This window comes from Chlorella variabilis (genome assembly GCF_000147415.1).
Source record: "Chlorella variabilis unplaced genomic scaffold CHLNCscaffold_18, whole genome shotgun sequence".
Lineage (NCBI taxonomy): Eukaryota > Viridiplantae > Chlorophyta > Trebouxiophyceae > Chlorellales > Chlorellaceae > Chlorella > Chlorella variabilis.
Genome location: NW_005435070.1, coordinates 37138 through 57878, shown reverse-complemented (window position 1 = coordinate 57878; position 20741 = coordinate 37138). Strand labels below are relative to the sequence as shown.

Here is a 20741-nt window from a genome sequence, read left to right as displayed (position 1 = left end):
GAACACACGGCCGCCGCCGCCAGCTGTGATCGCCGCCGCCAGCTGGCCCCCATGCACAAACAACCATGCCATGCCATGTGGCCCTGGCTACTGCATGTGGCATGCGCAGCTGCTACTCAGACTTGGCAAGCCCCATGCACAACAGCACTGGCCGGCGTCCATGCGCCGCTCCGCCTGGGTACTGCCGGGTGGCAAACGTGGGTTGCACATATGGATGCAGGCACCGTGCAGTGCTGCCTGGAAACAAACGGTCTCAGCAAGGGAACTGTCCGTGGTGGTTTGGACCCTGAGTGCGTCTCAAGTGGGCTGGTTGGGGAAGGAGCAGAAAGGAACAAGCGAAAACAAATCAGGGCAAATAAAACTCGAGGGGGTTTCTTTGGTGGGGTTTGGGCAAGGTGTGGCAAGGTGGGGGAAAAAACTGCTGCCGCGGCAAGCCAAGGTCGGCATGCACGCCTCCATCCAGCAAGCTCACTGGCCAAAGCGCTGCTGCCTGTGCTGGCAAGCGCCTGCTCAGTCGCGGCGGGTGCGGCGGCGGGTGCCCGCCTTGGGCTGCTCCTCCTCCTCCTCTTCCTCAATCTCCTCTGCAGCCGGACAAAAACCAAACAAACACCAAGCAGTCAGTAGCTTCTGGTCTAGACGGTAGGGGTTGCATCTGCCACCAGGCGCCCCACTGAAGCACCCCCGGTCCAGAGCAGGTTGTCATAGTAGTCCCGGCTGCACCCCCGCGACTCACCCTGCTCCTTCTTGCCGTTCTTCTTAGCGGGTGCCTTGTCCTCCTCCTCCTCCACTCCTCCTCCTCCTCGGGCTTGTCATCCTCGCCCGTCGCATCCTGCTTCTTGGCCTCACCCACCTCATCCTGCTGCACAGCCGGGAACGAGAGGGCGAAGGAGACAAGTAAGCTGCAGAACAGCAGCAGGCAGACGGAGGGAGGGGCTTCCCCAAAACAACTATGATACATTGCAGCGAGTTGCTGGCGCTGCCCCGCAGAGCAGCACGCGAGGCTCACCGTCTTGCTGCCGATGCGCGACGTCAGCAGCCAGGCCACGGGCAGCAGCAGCAGCGCGGTGAGCATGCCCAGCAGGCAGACGGGGCGCTGCTCGAAGAAAGCGCGGGCCGGCTTCAGCTGCGCCTCGAGCGGCTTGAGGAAGGGCAGGTCGAAGATGGTGGACACAACCTGCTTCAGCTGCAGCACACAGGACAGGCAGGGCAGGCAGGCAGGTGGTCAAGGGATCTGAAAAGGTGGTTGGCTGCGCCAGGAGAGGCCAGCTGCGACACAGGGAAGAGCAGAGTCTGGACACAGCAGCAGCCAGCCAGCCTGCATTGCAAAAAAGCGGGCTTATCTCCTGGCGAGGCAATCCCCACGCCTCACCTTGTCGTCTACCGCCTGCGTTGTCTCCACCTTCTTCTTCTCCGCCTCTGCCTTGGCCGCCGCCTTGGCCTTCTCCTCCGCCTCCTTGGCATCCTGCAGCCCCAGCAGCCAACCACGCATGCTTGCCCAAAGTAGACAGTACGACCGTCGCTCATGTGCATGCTGACCCCAACGCCCCGGCATTCTCATTGAGCCATGCCATACCCTCCGTCTCGCATGGCAACGAGTCCTGGCTTCCTCCTCCCTCCTTGGTTGCCCGCCTCACCTCAATGACCTTCTTGGGCGCCCAGCTCTTCTCCCGGACCTCTGCCGCCTCAGCCTCGCTGTTGCTGACCACCACATTGTCGAAGAAGTAGCCGTCGTCCATGGTCCAGATCTCAATGGCGGCCGCGCCCACCTGACAGAGGCCAACCGCACCACAGAGAGGTTGGAGTGCAGCTTGCATGTTCAGGGCGCACGGCCAGCCACGAGCGAGCATTGCGTGCATGCAGCATCCCAGGAACAGGCGTGCCAGCGGGCAGGGCCAGCCGGCGCACCTTGCCAATGTTGGTCAGGGGCGCAGGGTCCTTCACATAGTCGGGGTTGGGGATGTCCTGAGGCTTCCACACACCCTTGTAGGCGGGGTTGTCAATCATGGGCGCGCTCCACTTGCCCTTGTAGGCAGGGTTCTGTTGGGGTGAAGCATGGCAAGAAGGACGTGCTTAGCCAAGGGAGTGCAGCAGAATGCGATTGGCAGTGGGAATGTATGGAGAATGCGCAGCCCCATCACTGCAGACCACTCGCTCACCGGCTTGGTGGGGCGCTTCCACTCGCCGCAGCCGGGCGCGTCCTTGCAAGCGGGGTTGGCAATCTTGGGAGGCTCCCACTCGCCGTCCTCATCCTCATCCCAGTCCTCAGGCTTAACAGCGGCTGCAGCAGCCCAGAAGAGGCACACCAGAGGCCTGGTTTAGCACCAACGGGCAGCGACGGCAGCAGAAACAACAGGTCGAGAAGCAGCAGCAACGCCGCATTACGCAGCACCAATCAGCGCAGCACCGAGCAGCAGGAGGCTGCTCCGCTCACTCGTGTCGTCAATCTCGGCCGGCTCATTGTCGAGCCAGCCCTCGGGCTTCTGCGCATCCTCATCGGGGATAGTGCTGCAGCCAGCATCCAGGGATGCACACATCAGATGAACTGTCACCCCAGGCAGGCAGCCCCGTTCTGGTAATGCATAACGTGAAGCCGCTGCTGCTCCAGGGAGCCCTTTCTTGCTTTGCCCGCTGCACACCCACACGCTGCCGCCCTGCATCATGCATATGCCACACTTGCTCACCGGGGCGCATCCTCATCCCAGTCCTCGGGCTTCTTGGCATCGGGGTCAGCAATCCTGCAGGCAAGACGGCAGCGAGGCGGCTGTGTCAGCAGCATGGCTGGGGCGCAGGCACCAAACTAGACAGCGCTGAACTGGTGCAACCGACAGGAGTGAACACCGAAACGGGGGGCTGTGTTGTTAAGCGGCTGAGCAGCAATCGTCTGATCCCCTGCACCAAGCAGCAGCAGCCATCACGAACAAACGACATCACGCACCGGGCCTCATCCACCCAATCCTCGGGCTTCTTCTCATCTGGGTCGGGGATGGTCTCGGGGGGATTGATCGAGGGCTCAAAGTCCTCAAACATGCTGCCGGCCTTCTTCTCCACGCCATCGATGAGCACGGCATAGCTGCACGTTGCGGAGCAAGCAAGCAGCTTGGTCGATGTCAATGGGCACGTGTAAGCATCCACCGCCATGAAATGCAACAGGAGCAACGGCGCCCAGCTTGCTGAATTTTTCAGGCCTTCCACCCATTTCTCTAGCACGCAAGCTGCTGCTCTTTCCTCCACGCGCACACATGCATCTGCAACACCCTTCTTCAGTTGCCATCGCTGCCTGCCGCGCACCTGTTGTTGGAGGCGCGCAGGATGGCGGTGTACACGTGCGTCTTCTTGTCGCTCTCCACCATCGGCGGCATCTTCAGGTGCTTCTCCTCGATCTCGCCCGTTTTGGGGCTTTTATGGCGCAGGATCAGGTGCACCTGCAGCTCAGAAGGCAGGCAGGCAGTATGGAGAGGGCAGGTGGCGGCGAGGCGGTGGGCGGGTGGCGGGAGTGCCTCAGGCGACCCAACTGCATTGGATCGGCGATCTCCTCACCTTGTTGGTCGAGCCGCACTTGTCGGGGCCAAACATGACCGTGTAAGGGGTGTCGTCCTTGAGGCCGCTGGGGGTGAAGGCATCGTCGGCTGTGACAAACTTGATGTAGGCGCCGCCGCAGCTGAGGCCGTTGGTCAGCTTGAGGTCATACTGCAGCACCAGGTCGCTGGCGGGGTCCACCGCCTCTGGAAGGGCCTTGCTGATGCCATAGTGCTTGGCCTTCTCTGGCACCTGCGAGCGTCGCAGGTGGGCCTGGTGAGTGCACAGCTATGCAGGCAGGCGGTGATCAGTGTCCGGTGCCCATGATCGGCATTTGCAAATGCCGCTGCGTTCACCTTGAGCGCCTTCACTGCGTCCAGGCCCTCAGGGCTGGCCACCACGAACTTTCCGCTGTACTTGCCGTCGTCAGAGTGCGTCCATCCGTCCAGAGTGCCGCTCGAGAAATCGAGGTGCACCGCGCTGGCCGTGGCCAGCAGGCCCAGTAGCAGCACAGCCCGCATGATGCCTGGATAGAGAGTGGGCGATAGGGCCGCGGCCAGGAGACGCGCCCCAACCAATGCGGTACGGCAGCGAGGCGGTGCCAGTACAGTGGCGGGGGCCGCCGCCGCCCGACGGACCCCACATTTTAGGGATATCCTGGCAGCTGCAAGGCCAGTGTGCTTGAGGTAAACACTGCTGCTATCTGCTCGCTTTCTGCTGCTGGAGAGACAGCGGACAGAGCGCCACCAAGCACGGCGCGTCACGAGAGGCTTACAGCAGCAGAAATGAAATACGGCTCCTCAGGGCCAGGAGAGCCCATAAATCACGAACGGAACGAGAAAATGCGCGCACGGGGGCGCGCTCAAGCTGAAGAAACAAGGGCGCCGGCGGCCGTGGCCGGCGAGACGCGGCACAAAGACGTGCACCAAGCAAGCTGTGGCTCTCTAAAGCTCCGCCTTGTTCTCCTCCTCAGTCTCCTTGTCGTCCTCCTGCAAGTAAGAGGGGCGCAACAACACAGGTTTAGCCCTTTAAAGGCCTGTTCCAATAGCATAAGTTGCAGTGCAGTGAGCGGCGTGGCATCTACACACGCAGCCAACAATGTTGCTGCAGGCGGCCGCGCTCACATCATCGCCATCGTCATCTGCTGCATCCGGCGCCGCCTCCGCCTCTGCCTTCTTGGCTGCCTCCTCAGCCTTGGCCTTCTCCTCAGCCTCCTTGGCATCCTGCAGCATGCAAAAGTCCTCAGCGTCAAGTGCAGGACAAAGAGCCCAAGCATGGTGGCCACACACAAAGTGCGGCACCTGCTGAGCAGCCACCACAATGCGCTGACAGCTGAAGGGTCTGCCTCACCTCAATGACCTTCTTGGGCGCCCAGCTCTTCTCCCGGACCTCTGCCGCCTCAGCCTCGCTGTTGCTGACCACCACATTGTCGAAGAAGTAGCCGTCGTCCATGGTCCAGATCTCAATGGCGGCCGCGCCCACCTGACAGGCCAACAGCACCACAGAGAGGTTGGAGTGCAGCTTGCATGTTCAGGGCGCACGGCCAGCCACGAGCGAGCATTGCTTGCATGCAGCATTCCGGGAACAGGCATGCCAGCGGGCCGGGCCAGCCGGCGCACCTTGCCAATGTTGGTCAGGGGCGCAGGGTCCTTGTTGTGCTCGGGGTTGGGGATCTCGCGAGGCTTCCACACGCCCTTGTAGGCGGGGTTGTCAATCATGGGCGCGCTCCACTTGCCCTTGTAGGCAGGGTTCTGCGGGTAGGGGCAGGGAGTGGGAAATTTACTTCCCGTGCACACACATGGCTGGCTCGACCTTGCACGGAGGTGCATGCGACATACAACTCGCCGATTCTGCTGGCGCAGGCCTCGCTGCCATATCGTGCTCACCGGCTTGCTGGGGCGCTTCCACTCGCCGCAGCCGGGGGCGTCCTTGCACTTGGGGTTGGGCACCTTGGGGGGCTCCCAGTCGCCGTCCTCCTCATCATCCCAATCCTCGGGCTTCTTGGCCTCTGCACAGGAATGCGTGCGCCATGATCAACATCCATGCCCCACTCCATGTGCCGCGTGAAAGGAGCGCTGCAGGCTGCGCCCTTCCCTTTGTCGTGCAGGCCTTGCCGCAGGCCTGGCTGGCAGCAAGAGCGTGCTGCCAGCAGCTGGGGGGGGGGACATTCCCATCATTCACTTGAACCCCAGCACCCGGTGTGTGCTCACCAGCGTCGTCCACCTCATCAGGCTCCTCATCCAGCCAGCCCTCGGGCTTCTTGGCATCCTCATCGGGGATCTCGCTGCATCCACACAGCCACAGGCAGGCGTCATGGCGGGGGAGACAGAGGGCAGGCAGGAGCTGCTTGCCCAGTGTGCCGCGGGCACTGTCGGTGCAGCGGTACTGTTGTGCCAGGCTGGCCATGCTGCTCACCGGGGCGCATCCTCATCCCAGTCCTCGGGCTTCTTGGCATCGGGGTCGGCAATCCTGCAGCCAAGCCGTTGCAACTCAGCATCTGAGCCAACGCATGAACGCGGCCGGGCCGCTGCATAACTGCCCCGCTTCCTCCCCGCCTTCCTCCCAGCCCTGTCTGCATCTGCGATGCCACCCCAGCTTGCCGTGGCATCTCACCGGGCCTCATCCACCCAGTCGGAGGGCTTTTTGTCCTCTGGGTCAGGGATGGTCTCGGGGGGGTTGATGGGGGGCTCAAAGTCGTCAAACAGGCTGCCCGACTTCTTCTCCTCGCCGTCCACCAGCACCGCATAGCTGTTGTTGGAGGCGCGCAGGATCGCGGTGTACACGTGGGTCTTTGAGTCGGTCTCCACAAAGGGAGGCGACTGCAGGTGTTTCTCCTCGATCTTGCCGGTCTTGGGGCTCTTGTGGCGCAGGATGAGGTGCACCTGCGCGCAGGCGGGCACAGCGAGCGGGAGCAGGCTGGTCGTCGGTTGCGCTGTGCAAGGTGCTGCGCAAGGCGGTGCAGCCAAAATGCGGCCGGAGCAGCCTGTCCACATCTCATGTGCAGCACAGCTGCCTGCCAAATGCCATCAGGTAGCCAGATGCCAGCGCCGCACCTTGTTTGTGTCGCCGCACTTGTCGGGCCCAAACATGACGGTGTAAGGGGTGTCGTCCTTGAGGCCGCTGGGGGTGAAGGAAGCCTCATCAGTCACGAATTTGATGTAGGCGCCGCCGCAGCTGAGGCCGTTGGTCAGCTTGAGGTCGAACTGCAGCACCAGGTCGCTGGCGGGGTCCACCGCCGCCGGCAGCAGCTTGCTGATGCCATAATGCTTGGCCTTCTCTGGCACCTGCACCATCCATTCCTCATTGGGAAAAGTCTGGGCATGTGCGCAAACTTGACTGGGCTGCGCGATCGCGTCCCCCGCGGCCTCCCGCCCATGGAAGGATCCTCCCCTCACCTTGAGCGCCGTCACTGCGTCCAGGCCCTCAGGGGTGGCCACCACGAATTTTCCCTCGTACTTGCCGTCGTCAGAGTGCGTCCATCCGTCCAGAGTGCCGCTCGAGAAATCGAGGTGCACCGCGCTGGCCGTGGCCAGCAGGCCCAGTAGCAGCACAGCCCTCATGGTTCACGAATGCAGAATTGCTGATGCTGACGATCGGAGCCCAAGTTTTGTCCAGGCGGTGAGGTGTCACAGTACAGAAAGTACAGAATGCGCCAGCGCGCGGCGAAGGCGCGCACATGGCCAGCCTCGGAACATGCATGGGCGCAATCGCACCACTACACAAGATCCATGTGTCTGCTTCTGCTACACCAGGCGAAATGAACGCACTGCACTGCACGGACACTCGCGAATCCCGGACAAGCACACGCTGCAGAACTGCCCGCCGTCACCGCCTGCCGCCAACCGCCGCTGCCGCTGTGAAAGCCGGGGAACATCAGAGCCTACAGGGCTGCACCCCTTCATACCAACCTGTCGACAGCCAATCCTGCATCTCGGACGTGAGCACCCCTGGGCGCATGTGCGGGAGCGGCGCAGTACGCGGTCGCCACTGCGCAGTACGGCCGCCATGTATCTGCGGCCTGGACGAGAACCCAGGACTCGCTGCCCCCCTTGACACTGAACACTTCTGCACTTCAGTGACCATACACAAGCACCTGCACCTTGATTGCCACATGGCGATCAAGTTGTGTCTCGCGGGTTCAAGCCTCTGGGTTGCTAAGGCGTGAGGCTTTTCATTCTAGACGAGATGCCGGTATCTGCGCGGCAGCCACGCAGGCTGTCCCCCGCCCTGGTGCTGGCGGCGGTGGCGGCGGCGGCATACCTCAACACCCTGCCCGCCCAGTTCACCTTTGACGACTCCTTTGCCGTGGTGCGCCCACCGGGGAGCTGCTACTGCTGTCGAGCGGAGAGAAGTCGCGCAGCCGGGCCGTCTGCATGGGGCGCCGCAGGAGCACATCCCATTTGCTGGCGTGCCACTCCAACCGCTCCCGCACTACCTGTGTTGCAGGTGTACAATGGTGATGTGACGGATCTGAACAAGCCACTTCTGGCTGTCTTCCGAAACGACTTCTGGTGCGGAACCGCCCCCTTCAACGCTGCCTGCTGGGTGTGCCGTGCCCCTACCTGCTCGCTGATGGGGCGGCCGTGACTCTGCTACTGCTGCCGCTGCCGCTGTTTCTAGGGGCCAGGACATTCGGTCACCAATGTCCCACAAATCTTACCGCCCCTTGACCACCCTCTCCTTCCGTGCCCAGCACTGGGCTGGCTGGACATTGCGGCAAGGTGCGTGGAGTGCTGCTTCGTGGCAGCGCTTTTATCTGCAGGCCTCGCATCCTGGGCCGAGCAGGGTTGGATCATTCTGCTTGCCCTGCCGTGCAGGGCTAGGGGTCGAGGAGGTCGACCAAGACTGGCAGCAGCAGGGGGGCCAGCGGCGCAACGAGCAGGGCCGCACAGCCAGGCCATTTGTGTTCCACCTCACAAATGTGGTTGCCCATGCGGCGGTGACCGCTCTGGTGTACCGCCTGGCCTGCCAGCTGGAAGCTGCCCGCCGGCTGCCCAGCAGACCAGTGTCAGCTGCTGCTGGCAGTTGCAGCACTGCTTCCAGCTTGGTGGCAAAGCTTGAGCCCTTCCTTGCAGCGCTGCTGTTTGCGCTGCACCCGGTGCACACTGAAGCGGTGGCGGGCATTGTGGGGCATGCCGAGCTGCTCTGCGCCGCCCTCTCCATCCCTGCCCTGCTCTGCTACATGGCAGCAGCCGACGGCCGGGTGGCCGACATGGGCTCACACTGGCGGCACGTGGCGGCGGCCATGCTGCTTGGCTGGGCGGCGGCGCTGACAAAGGAAATAGGCATCACTATTGTGAGCTGCTGCTGAAGCTGCATTCGTGTCATGCGTAGGCAGCTTTGCTGTCTGTTGGTGCCCTAACTACCGCCTGCTGCCGCTGCTGGCTTCCTGCCCGACCCGCAGATGGGAGCGATGCTGTGCTATGATGCGCTAGTGGCTCCATTGGCCTTCCGTCTGCAGCCCCCAGGGCCAGCAGCAACGGCAGCAGACTTGGCCTCCAGGCAGCAGCGCCGGCACTCGCACTCGCAGCACAAGCCGAAGCAGGTGTCACACCCGCAGCCGCGGGCCACTCGCTCTCCCCTGAAGCTCTCGCCAACCTCCACAGCCAACAGAATGGCCAGCAGGGCCGCCACTCCAGCCGCGGCTGTGGCCGCCGCCGCCACGGAATTGCTGGAGCTCGCAGCAGCGACGGGTGGCCGCGGCAAGGGCAGCAGTGTTGTTGTGCCAGCGCTGGATGCCAGCTCCGCTGCCGACGCTGCCGCCTGCAGGCAGGGCCTGAAGCTGAAGCTCCAGCGCATGGCACTGGCGGCAGCGGCGGTGCTGCTGTACATACAGGCCAGGTCCTGGCTTGCGGGCGACCAGGTATGCTGGCTGGAGCTGAGGCAGCGATGGCTTGCTGCCTTGCCACTGCAACACATCGCTGTCAGCACCTGCCTGTCTGCCACTGTCTAACCTGCTGGCCCTGCCTGCCGCTCTCCAACGCCTCCCTGTTTGCATTGAGCAGCTGGTGCGCATTTATCGCAAGATTGAGAACCCCATCCCGTTCTCCCGGTCCTCCCTCACACGCGCGCTCACAACTGGCTACCTGCATGCCCGCTACGCGGGCCTACTAGTTGCACCGCTGCAGCTGTCAGGTGGGGCCTGATCCCTCCCCTGGACCATCTGCTGGCTTCTGCTGCTGCTGGCCTGGCGCTTCTGTAAGTCGGCTGACCATCGGCTGTGCCTGTCCCTCCCCTGCCACTCCCTGCCCATGTGCAGCCGACTGGTCTTACGCCTGCATTGACTATGTGAGCAGCCTGTACGACCCCCGTAACCTGGCCACAGCAGCACTATACGCTGCTTTGCTGGCTTTGCTGCTAGCAGCCAGGCCCTGGGACGTCGTACTGGAGTGGGCGGCGGGGCGGAGGGGCGGGGCGCTGTCGCAGGCGCAGCATGAGCGGCGGTGGCGCTTGGCAGTGGCTGCGGGCCTGCTGGTGGGGCCTTTCTTCCCGGCCTCCAATGTGCTCTTCTATGTGGGCACCTTCATTGGGGAGCGCCTGCTCTACTTCCCATCAGGTGATGGTGCTGCAAACTGTTCTTCTCTGGCCAGCAGCTCTCAATGCATGCCTCTCCAAGCTCTTGCCTGCGTGCATCCTTGATAAGCACTGTATGACGCTGTGTACTGCAGTTGGCTATTGCATCTTGCTGGCGCAGCCGCTGGCTGCGGCAGTGCAGCCCCTAGCACAGTGCTGCGCCATGGGCAGCAGCGGCACCCCTGCCGGCGCCAATCGTAACGGCACAAACGGCAGCGCAAAGCCGCCGCGATGGCGGAATGCTCGAACAGTGGCGGCGGCCCTGGTGCTGGCAGCCCTTCTGTCTTTCTTCACTGTCAAGACAGTGCTTCGCAATCGGGATTGGATAGACGAGGAACGGCTGTTTATTGCAGCACAAAAGGTAGGATCGGCTAGCTCTTTTATGGGTGCTTTTGGGAACATGGCCCCTCTTTGGCCCCTTACCCCTTGCCTGCTGCTCTGCTCTCCTTCATCCATTCGACCATGCAACTGCCGGCGTTCTACAGGTATGTTGGCGCAGCGGCAAGGTGCAGCTGAACAGTGGCATCATCGAGCGGCGGTACGAGCGGTGGGAGCAGGCGGAAGCGCACTTTCGGCTGGCGCAGGTTGGCTTCATGTTGGCTTCCAGTCCACCATGGGCCCAGCGCGTTCAAGGCTTAAGAGACCACTATCCAGCTGCGGTTATGGGCACGTGCTGATTCCTGCATGTATTGCCTGTACCGTCTGCAGGCTGCCGATCCGTATGGGTACTGCGAGCCGCAGTACCACATCGCCCTCACCCTGCTCAGCCGCAAGTGAGCCTGCGGTACTTGCCACATGGCAACGCTCTGCTGCATCTGTGTTCCCTGCCGCAAGCAAAACAGCTCACACATGTCCCTCAAGAAATGCCCTGCCCACTCTGAACCGCCCTGCTCCTCCTTGCCCTGCCCCTTTCTGCTCCAGTCTGTCCTGTCCCGCCCCAACCTGCCCCACCCCAACCTGCCCCGCCCTGCGTTGCCCCGCCCCACTCCGCCCTTCCCGTCTGCAGCCTGACCAGGGCAGTGGAGTATTTGGAGCGTGGTGTGGCGTGCAAGTACACGGCGGCAGACTCCATCAAGGCCCTCAACCAGATCTACCTGCAGCTGCTGGACCGCAACCCAGACCACAGCGCCAGTGAGTGGGCGGGGGTGGGGTCGCGTGATGCATGATGGAGGGGGATGGGGAGGTTAGTTGGGAGGATGGCGGCGCGGAGGTGAGGCGTGTGCGTGTAATGTCGGCGCAAGGTGTGCGGTGAGCCAGGCAGTAGTGGTTGCGGTGCTTCGCTTAGACCAGTTATGGAGCTGACAGCCGCCTGCTGTGCCTGTTCTGCCTCACTTGCTGCAGCCCTGCTGGAGCGCTGGGCCAGCGTGCTGGCCCGCCCCCAGCTGCAGCGCTTCACCGAGGCAGCCACCTACTTCGAGAATGGGGCCTCCAAGGTGGAGACCTCGCTGCAGGCCATGGTGCTGCTCAACAGGTGGGGCGTATGCCAGGTCGGCAAGGTTGAAGGCACGCTGTGCGCTGTGATGCTGCCAACCCTGTCCAAGCCGCCCGCTCTCCGTCCACCCCACTTCGATGCCTGATCTCGCCATGCTGCCTCATTCACCCGCTGCAGGGCCCAGGCCATCCTCAAGGAGGCGCAGGCAGTGGACGTGGGGCGCACGCCAGAGTTCCCGGTCAGGGTGCCGGCCTCACGGCGCCAGCTGGACCACCTGCTGCGCTGCATGCTTGCGCGGCGCCCCGTCATCCTGGCCATGCTGGAGGCGCACGGCAACCTGCAGGCACCAGGCGTGAAGCAGGCGGCGTACAGGTGGGGGAGTGGAGGCCGACGTCGACCCCGCTGCTGCGGTCGTTTGTTGTTGCAGCCACGCCAGCACCTAGCGTGGACATCTGCCTGCTTGCGTTCCGTCCCCAGCCCGGCCCTGCATGCAGCCCTGTTCAACGCCTTCCTGCCTGCCTCGCCACACCCCGGCCTGCAGCTACCTGCGCGAGCATGGCGAGGAGTGCCGGCAGCCCATGCCAGTGCAGGAGGGCGCCGACCCTGAAGACAGGGTGGCTCGCTCTACCACCTTTCACACAGGACTGATGCATGCGTGAGCATTGCCGAGAGTTGCCGGTGCCTGCAGCGGCGTCACTGCCTGCGCTCGTTCTGCCAGCTGCTGGGGACGCTGGCGGGTTGTTCTCTCATCGGGCTGCTGGATGCCAGGCGGTGCTGCCACGTAAGCCGACCTGTCGAGCAGCATTGTACGGTCCGTGGGCTGTGCAGGCTCCAGGAGGCAGATGTGAATGACCCCTGGCTCCAGCAGGAGTGGGGGCTAATGCTGGTGGCCAGCGGGCGCACACAGGAGGCGCTTGCGCACCTGGAAGTGGCAGGTGGGTTGGTGGGCTGTGTGTGGCATGTGTGGGTGTGGTGTGTGTGCTTATAAGGAGTCACTGAGGTCCTTCAGGGACACGATTCCTGTGGGCACATGCGTTCTGTTCACCTTCCGTTCATGCTGATGCCTGCTGTGCTGCTTGCGCAGGCCACATTTTCGCTGCCCAGCTGCAGCCGCCCAGGGCAGCGCTTGGGAAAGGGCTGAAGCGCGGCGCGGTGCTGGATGCCGAGGGCGAGCGCGCGATCAGCGAGGCACAGGCGGCACAAGCTGCTGTCGCCGCATACCGGCACGCCAAGGCAGCTGTGGAGGCGCTGAGCGCGGCACGAGGCCGGCTGGACCCTGTCGCGCGGCTACGCGTGCTCTGCCACCTCCAGCATCAGCAGTGCAGTGTGGCACAGCAGCAGGCCAGGCTGGGGCGGGAGGCGCAGCGTGCGGCAGCGGCTGGCGAGCTGCAGAGGTGCTTGGCGGAAGGGCTGGCGCTGGGCTGCCCTGCGGACGGCGGCGATGCTGAGCGCAGCACAGCAGCAGCAGGAGGGCAGCCAGATGCAGCAGTGCGCAGGGGTGCGCAAGATGAGTTATAGGGCACCTCATTCTTGGTATCTGCTTTTGCCTGCCTGATGTCTGTCGGCGTGCTTTATCGAGCGCTGTGCGAAATCGGTTCACCAGGCCTGCTTAGCCGCTCGCACCAAGCATTTCCTCCTGTGGCATTTTCTCACATAAGTGCACGCCAGCCAAGTTGCATGGCGTCGTCGCGCATCAAAAAGCATGCAGTGGGAGGGGAAGAGGCATGGTGCACAAAGAGCAGGGCAGTGGGCATTCAGTGCAGTCAAGATGCAGGTCTCGCCGTGTCAAGAAAAAAGACTGCAACAGATTGCTGTTGAGTTTTCCAAACAGTGCTTGCAGCAGCAGTGCTGATTGCGCTGGCTGACTGGTGGTGTAGCAGCAGGGCAGGGGTGGGAGCAGGGACTGGAAGAAGCAGAGGGGTAGGAGCGCATGTGCAGGGGCAGCAGCATGCCGCGCACAAGGAAGGGGCTGGGCCCCCAGGTGCCCACACAAGCAACCAAAAGGGATTCAGGCGTAGAGAGGAGGGAGGTTCGTCATTTGTTGGTTGGTGCCGGCCATGCCGCAGCGAATGCGCTGCGTGCGGTGCGCCGGGCGGCGGCGCGCTCCGCCAGCAAGCGGCCCGCCCCCGGCAAGCGCGTCAACTAGAGGCCAAAGCACGGCACCCTTCCTGGACTCAGGCGGTCTTGGGGCCGGGCTTCTTCTTGGTGGTCTCGGTGTACAGCCAGGTGCCGAGCAGGGCAATGGCGGTACCGACCTGGGTCTGCATGGTCAGCTTGTTGCCGAAGAACAGCACTGCAGCCGGGACGGGGGCGGCGGGACTCAGCCTGGAGGTACTGACGGATACCAGCCGGTCCGAAATGCAGAAAGCCAGATTGCCCTGGGCTCGGGCGCCCCCGTGCTGCCCCACACATGCAGGCACAGGAGAGGGGGAGGCCCCCAGGCAGGCAGCCAGGCTGGGTCGCTCACCCGAGGTGGCGATGATGGCCACGCGCTTGACCACGTTGCACACGCCGTGGGAGACGGGGGATACGCGGGCCAGCGTGTTGAAGGCAAACTGGTTGTACAGGTGGTAGAAGAGGCCCACGCTGAGCAGCGCGCCGTAGAACTGCGTGGCGCCCTTCTCCGCCACCTGCTGCTTGATGGCCTCCCACACGCCCCTCTCGAAGAGGAGCACGCCGGGGGCGCAGATGAAGACGGAGATGAGGGTGGTGTAGGCGTAGATGCCGGTGGAGCCCAGGTTCTTGATGGTGCTCATGGCCCTGCACAGCGGGGTGGGCGGACGCGGGCGGGCAGCACGATGTGGGCGGCGGGCGGAGGCGCAGGCCGGGTGGCGCACACAAACGCACGAGGAGACGCGCCGCAGCTGACGGAGGCTACAGGAAAAGGCCAGCAAGTGGTGGGTGCCGCCGCGCCAGGCATGGCAGCAGCCCGGCCCGGGCGGCGGCGCCTCACTTCTTGGACCACACGGCGCGGAAGCCAAAGGTGAGATTCGATGCCATGGCCGTGAGGAAGCCGGTCCAGTTGAAGGACAGCTCGGCGGCGGAGGCCATGGCCACGCCCGCCATGATGGGGACCAGGGAGGCGATCACAGGGAGTGGCGTGGAGGTGCCCAGGATGAGCTGCAGGGCAGGAGCGGCGGCATGCCAGCAACAGCACCGTTGAGCAGGTTGGTAGCCTGGTCGGGCGCCGGGGATGGGGAGGTGAACAAGAGGCGGGGAGCAACTACAGAGCAACCCATCCTGCAGCCCAGCAGCCGCAGCAATCCAGCCGCACAACACAGCAGCACAGGCAAGTGGGCCCGACGGCTGCCCGGCTGGCACGTCAGCTCATCGCCACCTCTGCGCCAGCTGGGCAGCGCCGCACCTGGCTGAGCACCACGTTGAAGGCAGGCTCCAGCGTCTTCACGGTGTGCGTCAGCGAGATGGCGACGGCGGCAAACGACAGGTTGGCTGCCACGTGGCCGACGGCGTGCATGGTGGCGGGGCCCGCGATGGAGGCCAGCTCATCCTTGGTGATGGGCTGCACACAGCAGGGCAGGAGCGGGAGCAGGTGCACGGGGTCGGCTGAAGGCGAAACTCGCCCAGGAGGCCGGGCGGCAGCGCAGCGGCACGAACACGCCACTCCGCACCAGCGGCTACTAATACACGACCACTCATGACCCAAGGCCCCTGCACTGTGCACACCCCTCCCGCAGGCGCCTCACCCGCTCAAAGGAGGCCTTCTTGGCGCCCAGGATGTACGCGATGATGCAGTACACCGCGCCCACCACCACGTGCACCGTGGACACAAACCAGGGGTAGGGGAAGTAGTTGAAGATGACCTTGTTCTGCGGGGAAGGCGGGGTGTGTGGATTTAGGCGGGGTAGGCATTGGCACAGGAGCGGCAGCTCCTGTGGGCTGGGCTTGCAAGACGGCGGAGCGCCTGCCCACAAGGGCCGCCATGCCGGCCCCGGCGAGGTCGGCGCGGCCCGGGGTGGGGGCTGGCGGGGCCAACGGCAGGGTTGGAAGATGTGTTGAAGCGGCGCCAGGGGCCCCAGCCAGACCCCACACAAGCCCAGCCCACAAGCTCAGACCCCCACCCCCTGAGACCCCCAAGACCATCACACTGACCTGGAGGTTGAAGGCGATGTTGAGCGCGTACCAGATGGCGATGAAGGAGCAAGTGACGACCTGGGGCGCCAGCTTGGCGCCGGTCACCTTGGCCACCGTGCTGCACCAACAGCGGGGGAGAGAGGGCAGGCGGCGGGCAGCGTCTTGCGCGGGCTCCGCATCGTGCCACACGAACAGGCAGCGAGAGCGGCCTAGCGCCTGGGGCAGGTGCGGAACGGTGTGGCATGCAGTGCATGTGGCGGTGCCAGGTGCATGGCGGGGACCGGTTCCCGCAACGCTGCTCAGCACGCCACTGGCAGCTCGCCAGGTGACTGCTGCCATGGATGTGATGTGTGAGGGCCTTGGCTGGGGCCTCCAGGCTGCCCACCTCCCTGCCTATCCCTGCCTACCACCCTCGCCGCTACGCTGGCGACCTAGCTAGCCCCGGTTCCCCAGCTCTCCCGGCTGCAGCTCGGCCCACCCCAGTCGCTACCATTTCGTCATTTTAACTGTGCAATTCCCCCGCCCACACAGGGAGAGGCCCCCCTACTCCCATCGCACCTCTCAAGGGGGTCCAGCTCTGCCTCTGCTGCTGCCGCGATCACGGCTGTGCGCCGCTGTGCCTTGGGTGCCGCCACGTGCTGCTCCAGCCGCAGGCCCACAAGGGCAGTGGCCTTCAGGCCCACGGGCTGCAGAAGGCGGGGGCAGGGGGAGCGGGGCGGGGCTATTTGGCCTCCTGCCGCAAACTGGCAGATCCCCGAGACATAATCATGCCGAGATCGGGCTGCCGGGGCGCCCCACACCTTGATCGCCGGCCGTGCCGCCAGTCGCAAGCCCTGGCCCGCCGCTGCCCGCACGCAGGTGGTGGCCCGCAGGGCGCTGGTGGTGGTCACGCACTGCATCGTGATGCTGATGGTCGATCGGGCACAGCGATGGAGCAAAAGGAGGGTGCAGGGGAGGCACCAACGGGCAACCCCAGCCGACTCGGATTGGAAACTCCGCTTCAAGATGGGGCGTGGGGCGTGCCTTTGCGGGCGCTAATGCATGGGGAGAAGCCCGCACGATGCCTGGGGTACACCGATCAGCCGTTGGAGCAAGCAGCAGGCCCTGCAGCACTGGCCGACCCGCGCCACCGCCTCGCCGCCGCCGGCTGGCCAGGACCGCACCGCTCATGGAGTGCCCGGGCCAATTGCCGCCGCCGCCACGTCCCAAAAATGAGGTGGTCGATTGCAGAACATACCACCAAGAATGGAGGTCTACTGGAACCTGCAGCGATGGCCAAAACTGTCTCCTGGAGCTCTGCTCTGCGGCTGCTGCTCTACTGCTGCTGACAGCTGCAGTGCGCCCGCCGCAATCCGGGGATTGGTTACTCAGAAACAAATACTAAATGAGGGCAGCAGGGAGTCACAAGCAAGGTGGCACACGATAGGCGGCAGTTGCACGCCCCATCACAGCCCCTCGAACACGCGCATGTGATCGTCTAGCGTGACGCTGCGCCGGATCTGCTGCAGCTGCGTGCGCTCCGCCACCCACCACTCCTCGGGGGCCAGCTTCATGTTGTAGTTGGAGGCCATGGACATGCAGTAGGCGCCCGCATCCATCACAACCAAGCCGTCACCCGCCACCGGCGTGTGCAGCACCCTGCAGGGAGGCGCTCGGGGTGGCGGTTGGTGGGCATGGAGGAGCGGTGCATGGCACGGAGGCTTAGGTTGCGACAGCGGATCCAGGGCAAGCGTTCCTGCAGCCACGGCTCCCCGCCTCTTCGTGCCGCAGCTGCGGCGCCGGCCAGTCCGCCGCCGCTAACCCCAAAACACCACCAGCCTGCCCGCCTCACCTGTCCTTGCCCAAGAAATCTGCCGACTCGCAAACCGGGCCCACCACATCAAACGTTTGCACTTCACTGGCGTGTGGCGCCGTCAGCTCGATGTGCTGGTAGGCATCATAGAGCGAGGGGCGGATGAGCTCCGCCATGGAGCCGTCAACCACGATGAAGTTCTTGTTGCCGTTGGTCTTCACGCCTGCACGGGGACAAGCGCGGCGCAGCAGGTGGATGGCGTGGGCTTGCATGTGCGCAGGCAGCCTGCAATGACCCAAGGCTACCGCCTTGCGGCAGCACATCACCCGGCTGCTAGCCACCGGCGAGAGGTGCGCACCCGTGACGGTGTTGACAAAGGCGGAGGAGTTGGCGACCATGGAGCGCCCCGGCTCGATGACCAGGACGAGGCCCAGGGAGGATACCAGGTCCCGCACTGTGTCAATCAGATCCTTGGGCGTGGGCAGCACGTCGCCCCTGCGACGTGGGGGAAGGAAGTTAAGGCCAAAATGGACGACAGAAGTTGGGGGGTCCCACGCTGCTGCTGCTGCTGCAAGTAGCTGGCTGGAAGTAGCTGGAAGTAGCTGGAAGTAGCTGGCAGTAGCTGGCTGGCGGCCTAGACTGAGAGGGCCTCCAGTCTGCAGTCCACACCGCCACTCACTTCCGGGCATAGTCGATCCCCAGGCCGCCGCCGATGTTGAGGAACTTGAGGTCGAAGCCCTGCTCCCGGATCTGCTTGATGAATTCCACCATGAGGATGGTGGCATCCCGGAAGATGTTGACCTGGCGCCAGGCAGGCAGGGGCAGGCATTGAGTTGTGGCGGCCCAAAGTGCATGTCGGTGGGTATGGCAGGGCTGCAACACCTGCCAAGAAAGGCCTCGCCTCCAGCCCCGCCTGCCATGACATGTTGTCTTGTTGACATGGCCTCGCTAGCCCCACCTTTGTAATGGTGGAGCCCAGGTGGCAGTGCGCGCCCACCAGCTCCAGGTTGGCATCCGCCTTGATCTGGTCCAGGAACCACTGGAGGTGGGTGTTGCGGATGCCAAACTTGGAGCCCGCCAAGCCGGTGGACACGTAGGGGTGCACCTGTACGAGCAAGGGTGAGGCGGGCCGGGAAAGCCACTTTTTAGAGGCTAAGGAGGGAGCAGCATAAGCAGCGGCAGCAGAATGGGTGTCAAACCAAAATGAAGCAAAGGGGCTACCATCAGGTACTGACTGCGGGAAAGAGCCACCAAGTGTGCCAGCAGACACCGCCACACACCTGAGGGTCCACATCGGGGTTGATGCGGATCAGCACACGCGCCCGCTTGCCCACCTTGGCCGCCGCCGCCTGCAGGGGGCAGTGCATGCACACACCATGTGTTCATGCCTGCCTGGGCACAACATCAGTCTCCCAGCAACAAACCTCTCCACACCTGCATCAGCCATCATTCACCAAGCAACCACGCACCTGGATGTTGGCCAGGTCAAACTCAGAGTCCACATTGATGAGCACGCCGTTCTCCACTGCCAGCTCCAGCTCGCGCGGCAGCTTGCCGTTGCCATTGAATATGGTCCTGCAGACGAGCCAGCAGCCCTTAGAAAGTTAGCCCTGCTTTCGCACTGGTCCTCCTTCATGTCAATTGCAAAACTTGCTGCGTTGATCGGGGCAATGGCGGGCAGCACTCCCCATCGCATTGGGTGCACACCTGGTGGGGTCAAAGCCCGCCATCATGGCCAGCCGCAGCTCGTTGCCGCTCACAAGCACCGCGCCGCTGCCCAGCTCGCGCAGGCACTGCAGCGCGGGCAGGGCGAGTGCCAGCAGTGAGGGGTGGTACACACAAACCACCCTGCATAGCCCACGCACCCCGCGTGCGTCCAGCTGGTCCATTCAACTCAGTGCTGCAGGGCAAGGCGCCCGCTGGCGCCCTGTGCGGCAGGACCGGCACCTGCATGATCTTGAAGTTGTTGTTGGCCTTGACCGCATACCCCACGATCGAGTCCAGCCCCTCCAGCGCCTCCTTGTAAGCATTGTAGTTCTGCCTGCAGGGACGCAGGCCAGCCGCGTCAGCATCCACCACTTTTCTCTTCTTGTTCTCTCCTTCTATTCTCCATAGTGCAGCGCTTGTCCCACACACGCAGTGTATAGGGTCTGGCCTCGACCGCTGCCCCCTGCCCTGCAGGTGCCTCCTCCCGGGCGTCCTGCATCCTGACCCCGTCCCACCTAATCTTCTCCTTGCTGTACAGGTAGAAGGGACTGGCGGCAGCCTGCGCGCGAATGTCATCCACCTTCAGTCCATCGCAGTACAAGAAGCCGTCGGTGCCCTGGTAGATGCCCACCCCCTCTCCCGGGGCCTTGATGTATGCTGGGGCCATGCGGGGCGCCTCCACTGGAGCTGCCACTGCTGCAACACGCAGCGAGGCGCGTGGGTGCGCCACCTGCGGGCAGTGGGCCGAGCAGCGGCGGCGGGTGGCGGCAGGTTCTGGCAGGGCTGCCGCACATCTAGCTTTGCTTGGATTGAATGTGTCCAGGGCTCAGGAACGTTCACAGCAAGCGGCGGTGGCCTTTCTGGCCTGCCCTCACCTGCTGCTGCCTCCATGAGAAATGCTGCACAAACCGGGCCGCATGCTGCTGCGAGCTGTGCAGACGAGCTGCACGCCAGGCCTGCACGCACGGCGTGCAGGTGGCTGCAGTGCTGGCGGCGAGCTGCATGTGGGACTCTCCAGCCAAAAACGCCTGAAGGCAACAGCAAGGGCTCGCCGCTGCACAGCAGATAGACCCCCAATTGGCTGCCAGGTTGAAGAACATGCGCAGGTCTGCGGCGGTGCACATGTGGCAGCCCCAAAAAGCTCATGCTCTTGCTCATGCTCTTGTGATTGTTGCTGCCCTCCAAGGGCGGACTGTTGCCATCCCTCGCCTGTGCAGCAATATGCGCGCTGCCGCTGCACCCTGTGCTGTCGGCAGGACCTGTGCAGGCCCCCTCAGACCTCCCAAGGCGGCTGCCAGGCAGCCCAGGCAAGCAGCCGCAATGCAACAGCCTGCTGTGTGCATCTGCCAACCCCACGTCTTGCCGCCGCCACCTGACACCCGCCCACCGCACCCCTCGGGCCTCCGCTCTGCAGGTGCTGCCGCCGTCAGCTACGCATGCAGCTCGCCGCCAGCGTAGGTACAGATGCTGCGGCCGCGGCGCCAGCGGCATGCTTGCCTGAACACGTGGAGCTGGCGCACCGGCTGGCCGACGCCGCCGCGGCCATCACCACTCGCTACTTCCGCACCCCTGTGCCGGTGGACGTCAAGCTGGATGCCAGCCCCGTCACCATCGCGGACCGTGAGGCGG

At 64.0% G+C, this 20741-nt stretch overlaps 5 protein-coding genes across 5 annotated transcripts in view; 2 read left to right on the top strand and 3 right to left on the bottom strand.

The window, feature by feature from the left end:
- Positions 1 to 510: 510 nt before the first annotated feature.
- On the bottom strand, positions 511 to 4037 carry CHLNCDRAFT_136909 (hypothetical protein; the record flags this gene model as incomplete). The annotated part of the gene is made up of 14 exons (XM_005845185.1): positions 511 to 581; positions 680 to 714; positions 789 to 859; positions 1007 to 1183; positions 1370 to 1462; positions 1635 to 1766; positions 1906 to 2037; positions 2157 to 2278; positions 2432 to 2505; positions 2682 to 2735; positions 2936 to 3070; positions 3289 to 3422; positions 3538 to 3768; positions 3873 to 4037. 14 exons carry the CDS (start codon positions 4035 to 4037, stop codon positions 511 to 513), a joined length of 1626 nt encoding a protein of 541 aa, XP_005845247.1.
- A 423-nt stretch (positions 4038 to 4460) lies between these two features.
- On the bottom strand, positions 4461 to 7076 carry CHLNCDRAFT_136908 (hypothetical protein; the record flags this gene model as incomplete). The annotated part of the gene is made up of 10 exons (XM_005845184.1): positions 4461 to 4505; positions 4641 to 4739; positions 4867 to 4998; positions 5136 to 5267; positions 5403 to 5524; positions 5727 to 5800; positions 5932 to 5985; positions 6130 to 6398; positions 6570 to 6800; positions 6912 to 7076. 10 exons carry the CDS (start codon positions 7074 to 7076, stop codon positions 4461 to 4463), a joined length of 1323 nt encoding a protein of 440 aa, XP_005845246.1.
- Positions 7077 to 7575: 499 nt separating this feature from the next.
- On the top strand, positions 7576 to 13177 carry CHLNCDRAFT_58577 (hypothetical protein). The gene is made up of 16 exons (XM_005845319.1): positions 7576 to 7824; positions 7963 to 8027; positions 8144 to 8237; positions 8334 to 8812; positions 9290 to 9379; positions 9522 to 9651; positions 9776 to 10072; positions 10185 to 10450; positions 10575 to 10673; positions 10798 to 10862; positions 11096 to 11220; positions 11431 to 11560; positions 11699 to 11893; positions 12063 to 12176; positions 12350 to 12456; positions 12606 to 13177. The coding sequence occupies exons 3-16, from the start codon at positions 8159 to 8161 to the stop codon at positions 13037 to 13039; spliced, it is 2610 nt and encodes an 869-aa protein (XP_005845381.1). The 5' UTR covers positions 7576 to 7824; positions 7963 to 8027; positions 8144 to 8158; the 3' UTR covers positions 13040 to 13177.
- On the bottom strand, positions 13162 to 20116 carry CHLNCDRAFT_58576 (hypothetical protein; the record flags this gene model as incomplete). The annotated part of the gene is made up of 19 exons (XM_005845183.1): positions 13162 to 13814; positions 13989 to 14281; positions 14475 to 14641; positions 14886 to 15041; positions 15226 to 15348; positions 15632 to 15731; positions 16172 to 16299; positions 16414 to 16519; positions 17063 to 17251; positions 17445 to 17628; positions 17764 to 17900; positions 18085 to 18206; positions 18364 to 18510; positions 18686 to 18754; positions 18875 to 18980; positions 19113 to 19198; positions 19353 to 19446; positions 19628 to 19842; positions 19988 to 20116. 19 exons carry the CDS (start codon positions 20114 to 20116, stop codon positions 13696 to 13698), a joined length of 2670 nt encoding a protein of 889 aa, XP_005845245.1. The 3' UTR covers positions 13162 to 13695.
- A 432-nt stretch (positions 20117 to 20548) lies between these two features.
- CHLNCDRAFT_58575 (hypothetical protein) overlaps positions 20549 to 20741 on the top strand; it is a gene marked incomplete at its 5' end in the record, with an annotated part of 1309 nt that continues 1116 nt past the window's right edge. Inside the window, one exon of the mRNA XM_005845318.1 lies at positions 20549 to 20732. Coding sequence (XP_005845380.1) covers positions 20549 to 20732 — 184 coding nt within the window. The remainder of the gene's footprint in view (positions 20733 to 20741) is intronic.

Bases quoted from the DNA above. Each gene is read 5' to 3' on its own strand.
- CHLNCDRAFT_58577 (XM_005845319.1), top strand. From the start codon at position 8,159: ATGTCCCACAAATCTTACCGCCCCTTGACCACCCTCTCCTTCCGTGCC. The intron at 11,561-11,698 runs GTGGGGCGTATG...CACCCGCTGCAG, and splicing joins GCCATGGTGCTGCTCAACAG to GGCCCAGGCCATCCTCAAGG. The intron at 11,894-12,062 runs GTGGGGGAGTGG...CCCGGCCTGCAG, and splicing joins GTGAAGCAGGCGGCGTACAG to CTACCTGCGCGAGCATGGCG.